At 34.8% G+C, this 11,943-nt stretch overlaps 1 protein-coding gene across 2 annotated transcripts in view; it reads right to left on the bottom strand.

The window, feature by feature from the left end:
* Scrn3 (secernin 3) overlaps positions 1 to 11,943 on the bottom strand; it is a 52,015-nt gene that overhangs the window by 38,594 nt on the left and 1,478 nt on the right. The window contains exons 2-5 of one of the 2 annotated variants that reach the window (XM_004857696.3): positions 11,164 to 11,330; positions 9,340 to 9,521; positions 8,565 to 8,764; positions 15 to 227 (exon numbers count right to left, since the gene is read on the bottom strand). In XM_004857696.3, coding sequence (XP_004857753.1) covers positions 15 to 227; positions 8,565 to 8,764; positions 9,340 to 9,521; positions 11,164 to 11,319 — 751 coding nt within the window. In that variant the 5' untranslated portion in view covers positions 11,320 to 11,330. The remainder of the gene's footprint in view (positions 1 to 14; positions 228 to 8,564; positions 8,765 to 9,339; positions 9,522 to 11,163; positions 11,331 to 11,943) is intronic. The other variant, XM_004857697.3, reaches the window with a different exon arrangement.

Genomic DNA, 11,943 nt, shown 5'->3' with positions numbered 1-11,943 from the left:
AATGCTACAATTACCTTTGTGTTTATTCAGAAGCTTGTAGCCCTCACAGTATCTGCCTGATGAAGTCAACATCGTGGTGGTGTTAAGATAAGAATACGTTGCAGCAAAATCAAACTCCTTTTGACCATCCCACCAACCTTGCTGTTTAGCATAGGTCCTCAGGTTTGGATGCTCTCGATCAACCTTGGTTGTTATAGAGAGCTGATTAGAAATATTGCGAACGCCCTCTATTTTCAAAGAAAGAATGGACAGGGAAAGAAAAATGACATTTAACATAAAATACCTACCTATATAGGATGGTTCTTAATTACTATTTAAATGCAACTTCAGACTTCTAAATTTTCTATGTGCGTCTATTACATGTTCTAAAAGATCCATTAATTTTTAAAACTAAGCTTTTTGAGAAAATTATACATATACATACAGTTATAAGAACTAATCCAGAGACATATTACATACCCTTTATTCAGATTCTCCCAATAATAGCATCTTGCAAAACTACAGCATAGTAACCAGAGCAGAATACTGGTACTGACAGTCAAGAAAGAAAACACTTTTACTACCGACTTCCTCATGTTGCTGTTTCACGGCAAACCCACTGATCTCCCATCCCTAATCGCCCATTAACTCCAGGACATCTAAGTTATTTTCAGTTTCAAGTCCTCATAGAAAAATAAGTATATGTGTATAGGTTTTTGTGTAAATGTTAATTTTTTTTATTTCCCTGGGATCAGTGCACAGGAGTGCAATTGCTGGTTTAGTTTTTAAAAGTGCTGCCAAACTGTTTTCCAGAGTACCTGGTTGTACATTCTTACATGGAATGATTCCATTTCTAGATTCTCATCAGGATTTAGTGATATCTTTATTTTATTTTAGTCATTTTGATAGAAGTATAATGACATCTTATTGTGGATTTCATTTGTATGTCCTTAATGGTTAATGATGTTGAACATCATTTCATGTACTAATTTAACATTTATATTATATATCCCTTTAAGTGAGAGGTCTCTTCATATCTTTTGTCCATTTTCTAATTGGATTGTTTACTCTTGACTTTTGGGTCTTCTTTATATATTCTAGATATTACTCTTTTCTATGAACTACTTTAAAAAATAATCATAAATAAGTTTAGAACAGCATAGAAGTCTTCCAAAAATATTGTGGCACCAAATTACAAACAAAACTTTTAACTAATATACCAAATACAAAAAATATATATACCTATTCCAAAGAGATCATAATAAATGAAACAGATCATGGTAAATGAAAATTGATAACATTTTAAAACTAATTCAAAATGAGGCTGACAATTACAAATTAATTAATTACTCTAATGAAACTATACCTGGGATATCCTCACTACAAAAGGAAGACTTGAGTTACAGAATCAAAGACAGTAAAGAGGAATTTGAATAATGTGTAAATCTCAATAGTTTAAAAACTTAGTTCTTTTTTAAACTAATATATATATTTAGGATTATACTGGGACTTCTGGGAAAATGGTAGACTGGTGAACACCAGAGAAATAGCCTCTCCAAGAATTGGTGTTCAGATGCTGGGATATAGCAATGTGTGGAACACAAGGAGGAAAGTGGGTCCTCAGGACCCAGCAAGGATCTGAAGCAATAATTGAAGGCCACAGGGAGAGCAAAGAACAAATAAGAATAAAGAAAATAAAAGAAAACAAAAACAGAAAAGAAGAAAAAAAATGTCCACTTCAGAGTGTATCTCTGCTGTCACTGGTAGACAGAGTGGGCAGACAGAGCCAAGATTTGTGTTGACTGATTCCAGTAAGCCAGCTATAGATTTATGACAGGATAGTGGATAATCCCAGAAAGCCTGCACCTTCAGTTTCACTGAAGTTCAGGCTGGTTTCTCGCTGTAAAGCTGGAACCAAATTTGTTCATCCTGCAACACTCTGTGTGCCTCCTCCTGGCTTGTACTCAGCTCCTTCACCCTTTTTTGTTTTTGTTTTGTTTGTTTTTTTTCCTTGATTGTTTGTTCTTGTTTTTATGAATGTGACCATTGTTTCTAGTTTTGTTGTTGTTGTTGTTCTGTTCTTATTATTTCTTCCTTCTCTCTTTCCCTCTTGGCTTCTTGTCAGTTTCCCAAAGTTTATGTAATCTTCCTTTGAATTAATGAATCAAAGAGTTGGTTCTTTGAAAGATGAAATAAAATTGACAAGCCTTTAGCAAACCTCATCAAGAAAAGGAAAGAAAAAACTCAAATCCATGCAATTAGGAAGGAAAAGGGTGAAATCACAATAGATCCTGCAGAAATCCAGAAGAGTACCAATACCTACTTTGAGAACCTGTATTCTAATAAGATGGAAAACAGAGAAAAAATGCACAAATTCCTAGATACATATGATTTAGCAAAGCTGAATCAAGAAGATATTCTAAATATCTTCTAAATAAATTCTAAATAAATATCTTCTAAATAAATTCTAAATAAACCAAGATTAGTCAATGAAAAAAAAAAAACCTACCAACAAAGAAAAGCCCAGGCCCTGACAGATTCACTGCTGAATTCGACAAGAAATTTAGAGAAGACCTAGTGCCGCTATTTCTCAAATTCTTTAATGAAATTGAAAGGGAAGCAATAGTCCCAAATTCATTCCTGTAAGCAAACATTACCTTGATACCAAAACTAGAGAAGGATCCAACCAAAAAGAACTACAGGCCTATCTCCCTAATGAACACAGATTCAAAAATCCTCAATAAGATACTGGCAAATAGAATGCAGCAAATCATGAAGATCATACACCATGACCAAATAGGATTCATCCCAGGGATGCAGGGATGATTCAACATACACAAATCAATAAATGCAATACACTATATTAACAGAGCCAAGGACAAAAACCATATGATCATCTCAATAGATACAGAAAAGGTGTTAGACAAAGTCCAATATCTTTTTTTTTTTTTTGCGGTACCGGGAATCAAACTCAGGACCTTGCGCTTACAAGGCAGTCGCAGTGTCACTGAGCTAAATCCCCGGGTAATACCCATTTATGATTAAAAAAAAAAAAACTACAGACAATTGAATAGATGTGGTATTAACACATCTATTGTGTTGTGGTAGATTAACTAATGGTCAACTTGGAATGCCCAACTGAACTGAATCAGTGTGGTTGGTCGTGGAAGACCAACCTGAGGATTGTTGCCAATGGCATAAAAAGAGAACTGGAGGGGAAGATGGTGCCTTGTTGATTTTCTAGGAGAAGCTTGCTGCGATTGGTTGGTTTTCCTGATGGGAACTTGGCTCTTCTCTCAAAGGAGGAGCTCAGGGCCTCACTGTCACTGGAAATGGCTGCTGTTCTCATCACTGCAGCTCTGATCTTCACCGAGAGCATTATCACTTCTGGGCTCCAGTGTAGCACACTGCTTGGTAGCACAAATCCTTCACCCCACAGGTGCAGGTTTTCTGGCTTCTACCACTAGCCTTTAGACCTTCTGGGTGCAGATCCTCTATACGGACAAGCACGAGACATTACCATGGGCTCTAGACCACTGGCTGGACTCATGGAGGACATTGCCTTGGACTCTAGGCCTTCATCTGGACTTGTTTGGAACATTGCTGTGGGATCCAGGCCCTTAGCTGGATTCTTTAGGTCTCTAGTGTACGGCTAGATCTCTTACACTCCTCTGCATTTGACTTTTTGGGTGACTATTATAAAATAATCCTATAAATTATGTGTCCTGAATTAAATCTATTTCCCTTGCAAAACCCTGACTACAGCAATGGTCTTTATCTCAATCTGATTAAAGCTATCTATGACAAACCAACAGCCAATATCATGCTAAATGGACAAAAACTGAAAGCTTTCACTAAAACCAGGAACAAGACAAGGATGTTCACTGTCACCACTCTTATTCAGTATAGTTCTGGAAACATAAGCCAGAGAAATTAGACAAGAGAAAGAAATAAAAAGATTATAGCTAAATGGATGCATATTGAGGCCATAGTCTTAAGTGAAATAAATAGGACACACATATGTAAATACCAAATAGTTTCTGTGGTGTGAGAAACTGAAATGGTAAGTAAGGATTAAAAGGTATAATAGATAATGTGAAATAGGAAAAAAAGGTGCAAACGGGAAGGGGAAGAAGGAGGGATAGAGGAACGGAAAGAAGGGAATGGAATTAATATGAGAAAAGGAAAAAATGGAAACAAAGTCTTTGTAAATAGGGAGCAGTGGAGGGGGTGAAGGGAGGACAGGGGAATGGGGAAAAAAATAAGAACCAAGATACATCATGTAAAGGTACAAGTTTCCAATGATGAATATAACTATTTTATATCTAAAATGTACCAATAAACTTAATGGAAAAAAAAGAAATAAAAGGAATAAGGATAGGAAAGGAAGAAGTTAAATTACCATCATTTCCAGATGACAGGATACTCTACATAGAAAACCCCAAAAATTCCACCAAAAGACTTCTAGATTCAATAACCCAATTCAGTAGCATAGCTGGATACAAAGTCAACACCCAAAAGTCAATAGCATTTCTGTACACAAATAACAAACTCACTGACAAAGACATTAGAGAAACACCTTTCACCTTTCACAATAGCATACAAAAAAATGAAATACATAGGAATTAATCTAACAAAGGAATTAAAAAGACCTTTACATTGAAAACTACATTACTCTGAAAAAGGAGATTGAAGAGGATATCAGAAAATGGAGAGCTATCCCTTGTTCTTGGTTAGGAAGAACCAATAGAGTGAAAATTTCCATACTTCCAAAATGTTTATACAGATTTAATACAATTCTGATCAAACTACCAATAGCATACCTCATAGAATTAGAAAGAACAATCCTAAAATTCATCTGGAACCAAAAGAGACCTAAAATAGCAAAGGCAATTCTGAGTAACAAAGGCAAGGCAGGGGGCATCACAATCTTGAAATTATACTACAAAGCTACTGTGATTAAAAACAGCATGGTACTGGGGGAAAAAAACAATAGACCTGAGGATCAATGGAACAGACTGGAAAGCAGAAACAACTCCAAACACACTCAGCTACCGTCTCTTTGACTAGAGGCTGAGGCAAGAGGATTGCCTCAAGTTTGAGGCCAGACTGAGCTACATAGTGAGTTCAGTGCCAGCCTGAACTACAAAGAGAGACCCTCCCTCAAAAACTAGACCTATATCTTTCATCATGCACTAAACTAAAATCAAAATGGATTAAAGATCTCAATATTAAAACAGAAACACTAAATCTGCTGGAAGATAGAATGGGTAGAACTCTTGAAGACATTGGTATAGGCAAAGACTTTATGAACAAAACTCTGATTTCACAGGAAATATCACAAAGAATCAACAACTGGGATCTCATCTTACTAAAAAGCTTTGCCACAGTAAAAGAAACCACCAACCGAGTGAAGAGACAATACCAAAAAATTTTTGCCAGCTGTTCCGCAGACAAAAGACTAATATGTAGAAAATATAAAGAACTCCAAAAAAATCAGACCCCTCAAATTTAAAGACCCAATCCAAAAAAGGGCATCTGAAATGAATGGACACTTCTCAAATGAAGAAGTAGAAATGGCAAATAAATATATGAAAAGTGTTCAACATCACTGGTCACTTGAGAGATGCAAATTAAAACAATGTTGAGATTCCATCTCACTCTAGAAAGAATGGTTATTATCAAGAAACAAACCAATAAATGCTAGTGGGGCTGTGGGGGAAAAGGAACCCTTCTCCACTGTTGGTGGGAGTGTAGACTGGTGCAACCACTGTGGAAATCAGTATGGAGATGCCTCAAAAAAAACAAAACTAGAGGTTCCATTTGACCCAGCTATACCACTTCTTTGTATCTTCCTGAAAGAATTAAAAGCACCATACCACAGTGATATATGCACAACCATGTTTACAGCAACAGTGTGTAATAACTAAAGCTTGGAAACAGCCCAAATGCCCATTAATTGATGAATGGATAAATAAGATGTGGATGGGTTTTTTTTTGGTACCAGAGATCAAACTCGGGTCCTTGCACTTGCGTAGCAGGAAGATGTGTTTTTTATACAATAGAATACTACTTGGCCATAAAGAAGGATAAACTTGAGGCATTTCTAGGTAAATAGATGCATCTTGAGACCATATTTTTAAGTGAAGTAAATTGGACATACATGTTTAAATATCACATTGTTTCTCTGGTGTGAGAACCCAAAAGTGTAAATAAGGACCAAAATGTTTAATAGATACTGTGAAATGGAAAGAAAATGTTCAAATGGGAAGGGGAAAAAGGGAGGGAGGAGGGGGGAAAGAAGGAAGGGACAAGGGAAAAAGAATAGAAGGAAGAAAATGGAAACAAAGCTTTTGCAAATAAGGAGGGGAACTGGGGTTGAAGGGCGGGAGGGGAATGGGGAAAAAAGCAGCAAGATATATCATGTACAGGAACAAATCCCCATGATGAATGTGATCATTATGTATATCTAAAATGTACCAATAAAAAATAAAATAAATTAACGTATCTTAATTAACATATAGCAATTATATATAATTATTGAGTATTGTAATGCATTTCAATACATGTATATAGTGTATTTGTAAAATGATCAGATTGGGCTAATTGGCATATCTACAAACTCAGACAGGCATCATTTCTTTGTTTTGGAAATATTCAAAGCAGTATATTAGTTTTTGTACTTATTTAGTAATAGAAAGAGAAATCAATGGCAAAGTTAACCCACAACTAGAAAATCAGATCTAGTGAAGGTGTTTGTTTTACATAATAGGTGAAGATTTTTCAACAGGATTTATTTATTCGTTTCTCTTTCATTAAAAAGTGCTCAATGATGTAATCAGACCAATTAGCATAATAATAAAATAGTTTGTTTACACAATGAAATACTAACCAGGTATAAAAAAGAATGAACTCTTATCTGGGCTGAGATTTAGCTCAGTGGTTCTGCTGCCTGTCTTGCAAGCACAAGGTCCCGAGTTCGATCCCCAGTAACAAAACAAAAAAAAAAACCCAAAAAATGAAATCTTGTCATTTTTAGCAACAAGGATGGAACTACAGAACCTTAAACTGAGAGATACAAGCCAGACAAAGGAGGACAAATACCACATGTTCCCACTCATTTATGGAAACCTGTAAGTCAACTGTATGGAAGTATAGAACTGAATAGTGGTCACTAGAGATGGAAAGAAGCGGTAGGACAAGGGACAGAGAGAAATTAGGAGGGACTTCTAGATATGGGAAGCATGCTGGGGGAGAGGGAATAGGGAGTTGAGGGCAGACGAAGGGTGGACAGACACAGTCAATGAATGATATATGCATGTATGGGAATATCATAATGAATCTCATTAATGTGTACAATTAATATCTATTAATTATAATAAACATAAAAAATAAATTGAGCCGTGCTCATTAAAAATAGCTTAAGTTGAATTTTTTATATAATAAACATAAAATAAAATATATATAGGGGCTGGGGATTTCGCTTAGTGGTTCCGCCGCCTGCCTCGCAAGCGCAAGGACCCAGGTTCGATCCCTGATACCAATAAATAAATAAATATATATATATATATATAATAAAATGTCCATCAAAATAACTGCCAATGACTCATTTAGAAAAATAATAACCAAATCCTCTAAAGCTCAAGGCTTCCTTTATAAAACCTTTCTGAACTCCAGCTTACATTGACTTTTCCTTTCTTTAATATTCACAGCATCTATGTGTCTGTATCATTCACGCACCAATTAACATTTTTATACGTAGATCTTATATCCGTAGTAAAACTAGAAGATCCCAGAGTTAAGTCCACAGAAGCACTTGACTGTGTTTGAACTCAGGCTGTGCATTAGCAAAAGAACATTGAATTGGGAATCAGGATGGAAAGATTTTAATTCCAAGTCTTTCACTTATTACCTTAAATCACTTTACATCCTTGGATTTTCCCATTTGAAAAATGAGAATATATAATCACAAAGAAACCATGGGGAAGAAAAAGCAAAGTGTACAAAAAGTCAAACTGCACTGTTGTACTCAATGACATCAAATTTTGTTTTACTCTTTTATCAATACATCCCTTCTAACCACCAAACCAAAGACACCCAGCCCCAGTTCTACTCCCCTTTTCTCATTTACACACTTACACATTATAATTTTTATGTTCAGCCCAAAGCTTAATGAGGAAGAAATGGTAAGGGGTTGTTAAAAAGTAAAAAAGCACTGTAACACACCCAAAAGTTATGGCACAGAAAGTACATACATGTTATATGAAACTCATATTCCCAGAAATAATGCTACTTTTTTCAAGAATACTCTTCATTGCCGGGGATTTAGCTCAGTGGTTCCGGTGCCTGCCTTGCAAGCACAAGGTCCCTAGTTCGATCCCTGGTACCAAAAAAAAAAAAAAAAAAAAAAGAATACTCTTCATAGTGTTCTTTCACTGTATATTGTTTTTAATGTTTAATTTCCTCCTGTAGTTTGTTTTAGCACATTGGATTATAAATCTTGAAAGACAGCCAAATACAATTATCAGCAGTTAAGAGTCTATTTTATTAAATGAATTAATTGAATCACAAAACATTGTTCATACCTTGTACTTTTTCTGCTGCCCAATACTTCCCTGCAGTCTCCAGAACCCAGGCTTCACTCCTATCCGCTATCAGGAAACTGTTGTGATAACTAAATTCCATGCTACCCTCTGTACAATTTCCACCCTGGCCATATTTTTCTAATAAATCAAGAATGACATTGAGGGCTTTTTCAGCTGTATCAGCTCTTTCAAGACCAAGTCTAAAATAAAAATATTAAAATGCTGAGATTAAAATAAATTTCTTATTTTTCTTAAATAATTTCATGCTATTAAGACTTTGTTTACATTCAAAGTAAAAATTTCTTTCCAGTTAAAGTTAAGATAAAACAAAATCTAACTTTTAAATTTTTCCTTCTGAAGTCAGTTTGGAATCATGAAAACCAAGTTTCTGGAGTCAAACAGACCTACGTTCAAATTCCAATTTGATAATTTATTGGCACGTTACTTTATCTCTAAACTTCATATATGTCATTTGTAAAATGAGGATAATAATGTATACTCTAGGGGTTTATTGTGAAAACTAGTAAACCATGTAATTAACTTAATACAGTACTACTGTATATTAGTCACTTCCAATCAATCACAATTTGCAACTCCTTCCCTTCTCTCAATCAATACTTTTGTGAGTCTTGAAATTGCATACTGGTACTCTGAAACATCTTTGGCACAAACTATAAAGTATCAAAGTCAATGGAAAGAAGGGAAGAACAGAGAGAGAGAGATTACACTAATAATTAAGAAGTTCTGTAGTGAAAAATTATAATAGCAAAATAACCTGACAAGGTCCATGCCCAGCAGTGCTTCCTCATTAGAAACTTCTTCTCTTCCCCATACAGCTTCATTCCCAATGCAAACTCCGTGCTCATTGGCTCCCATTTCTGCCCCCCACAACCAGGCTGGCCGACTAAGGACAACAGCACATGTTTCAGGAACTTGCTCAATTTCTATATAAGTACACTGTAAGAAGAAAAGTCACACAATAACCAAAATGAAAAAGGAAAAGTTATTAAAATCCAAAATTTACAACATTCAGAAACCTTTATAAAGGAGATAAATGAAACATAAATACAAATTTTCAATAATAAAATAGTAACCTTAAAACATTCCAAATCAGCTCTAAAGCATTAATTCAAATATTTGCTGAGCATCTCCTAAGATAATTCAATACAGAGTTTACTTTCAAGACACTAAGACTTTTACATTAACTAAGAAAGATACAATAAAATATAAAGTATGAGAGCTAGGAAGAAAAATGAACAGGAGGGGCTATCAAAACTCAGAAGAAAGACTTCTAGTTATGACATTTTCAAACTGTTGTAGAAGATGATTAAGTGAGTTCAAGACTAAGGAAGCTAGCTGTTCTCAAACTTCAATGTCCAAGTGTTTTCTGATAAGGGCTATAAGTACCCCTATGGCAACCCTTAAATACATAAGTACTGCCGTAGAGGCCTGTATCTCATGTGAATGTGGCTTATCAGGTTTTCACAGCAGTGAAAAGAATGACAGCCATTGTTTTCCAAGACAGGCTAAATTTAAATATACAGAGATCAAATGAAAATGATATCCCAGATAAATAAACCATCTCCGTAAAAGAAAAAATATGATCAAGTATACAGAAAATGTCTAATATTTAATATATGTTGGTGTAAGAACATTAATAAAATAAAAATTCAAAAAGTACATAACATCAATAAAAGATAATATGAAACAGACTTTAAGTTCCATGTTAAATGAGTTTTTAAAACAAATTTTTTAAAATGGTCCTTTAAGGGCCAGGGATTTAGCTCAGTGGTTCCACCACCTGTCTCACAAGCACAAGGTCCCGAATTCAATCTCCAGTACCAAACAAAAAAAGAAAAATGGTCCTTTAATTAATGTGTATACTATAAAGTGACTACCTAAAATGCACATTGACAATGTTATACTAGAGCATAGTAAACCTTTTTTGATGAGTCATAAAATTTATTTCCAAACTCTGGAATAACTTCTCTTATTCTACACCTGTTGGAATCCTTTTTGTTCATCAAATTCCAGCTGAAACCCCAACTCTTAGTGAAGCTTTCCTTCCCTAGTTTGAATTAAGTGTTCATCCTCTGCCACAGCAAGCCACTCTACTTAAATTTAACATTTATTTCCTTTACAGTACTTGATAGTAGGGTTAGTTGCATATATAGCCTACTCCTACACTAGACTCTAAGCTCCTATAAGAGAGCTCCATCCCAATCTTTTTTTTCTTTCTTTTTTTTTTTTGGTACAGTGGATGGAACGTGGGACCTTGGGCTTTTGAGGCAGGAGGTGGAACCACTGAGCTAAATCCATGGCAGAATCCATCCCAATCTTAATGGTTAGCTTTAAACTCCTTACCCTATCTGTTTGCACATTAAAATATTTGATCAAACAATTAACAATTTATTGTTATTTCACCTTCTTCCAAATGATTGAAATTACAGACTAGATAGAAATCTATTTCTGATTCAAATGGAAAAAAATCTGAATTTTAACTTCTATAATCTCTGCCAAATTGCTAATGATAAAAATACTGTTTATGATATTTTTAGAGAAGTATGTTGATAACAAGTACTATGTGTATTTCACCTACCTTAAGCTGTTCTCCCAAGTTATGAACTGCAGCAGGAAAATAAACTACCTCTTGTACTTCATCACAGAGTCTATCTGAATTTTTTCCAAAAATAATCCTGTTATCAATTGTTGATGGAGGTAATGCCACAAAAGAGTCACAGGAACAGGGTTCCATTTTAGGAAAAACTAAAAATCATATAAAGGTTTCAAAATAAAAAGAGAAAACATGTTTAAATATATACAGAACAGTTTTACTCTATTACCAGGGGATATTATTGCCATATCTAATAAAAAGTGCTCATTAAAGTTTTAAACATTATATACTATTAGTAGAAAAATAAATAGGAGTTTGGAACCGTGTATTACATGAATCTCTAAGAAAATGGCAATGAGACTTCTTCTAGTCTACAGACCAAATTTATTCCCTAAAACCTTTCTCTCCTAAAGTCTTCCCTGGATTTTCTTTCACTACCCTCATATTTGGGAATCTCTACACCTAGCTGACTGTTGTGAAGGCCATACAGTATTCTATTTTATTTGTGTATTTTGCCTTCCCTTACTCGACAGTGAGATCCTGAAGAGGTAGGAGCATGTTTTATAAATCCTCGTATTGTCACCATTGGAACTTATTTTATGGGGGAAAAAACTTATATGCCCAGTATTTCCTCAAAAGAAGGAAGAGGTCTCTTTTGACCTGAAGAAGAATACACGTAGATTTTAATATGGAAAAGACAAAAAATTTTAAACAGAGTCACTAATTTGAACAAACATAAAGGATGTCAATAAAATTCTAATTATT

This window comes from Heterocephalus glaber, unplaced genomic scaffold, assembly GCF_053883595.1.
Source record: "Heterocephalus glaber isolate CG9 unplaced genomic scaffold, H.glaber_assembly_v1.0 deba00000347, whole genome shotgun sequence".
NCBI classification, from domain to species: domain Eukaryota; kingdom Metazoa; phylum Chordata; class Mammalia; order Rodentia; family Bathyergidae; genus Heterocephalus; species Heterocephalus glaber.
Note: the sequence above shows the minus strand (reverse complement) of the source record. Positions and strands in the feature narration are given on the sequence as shown.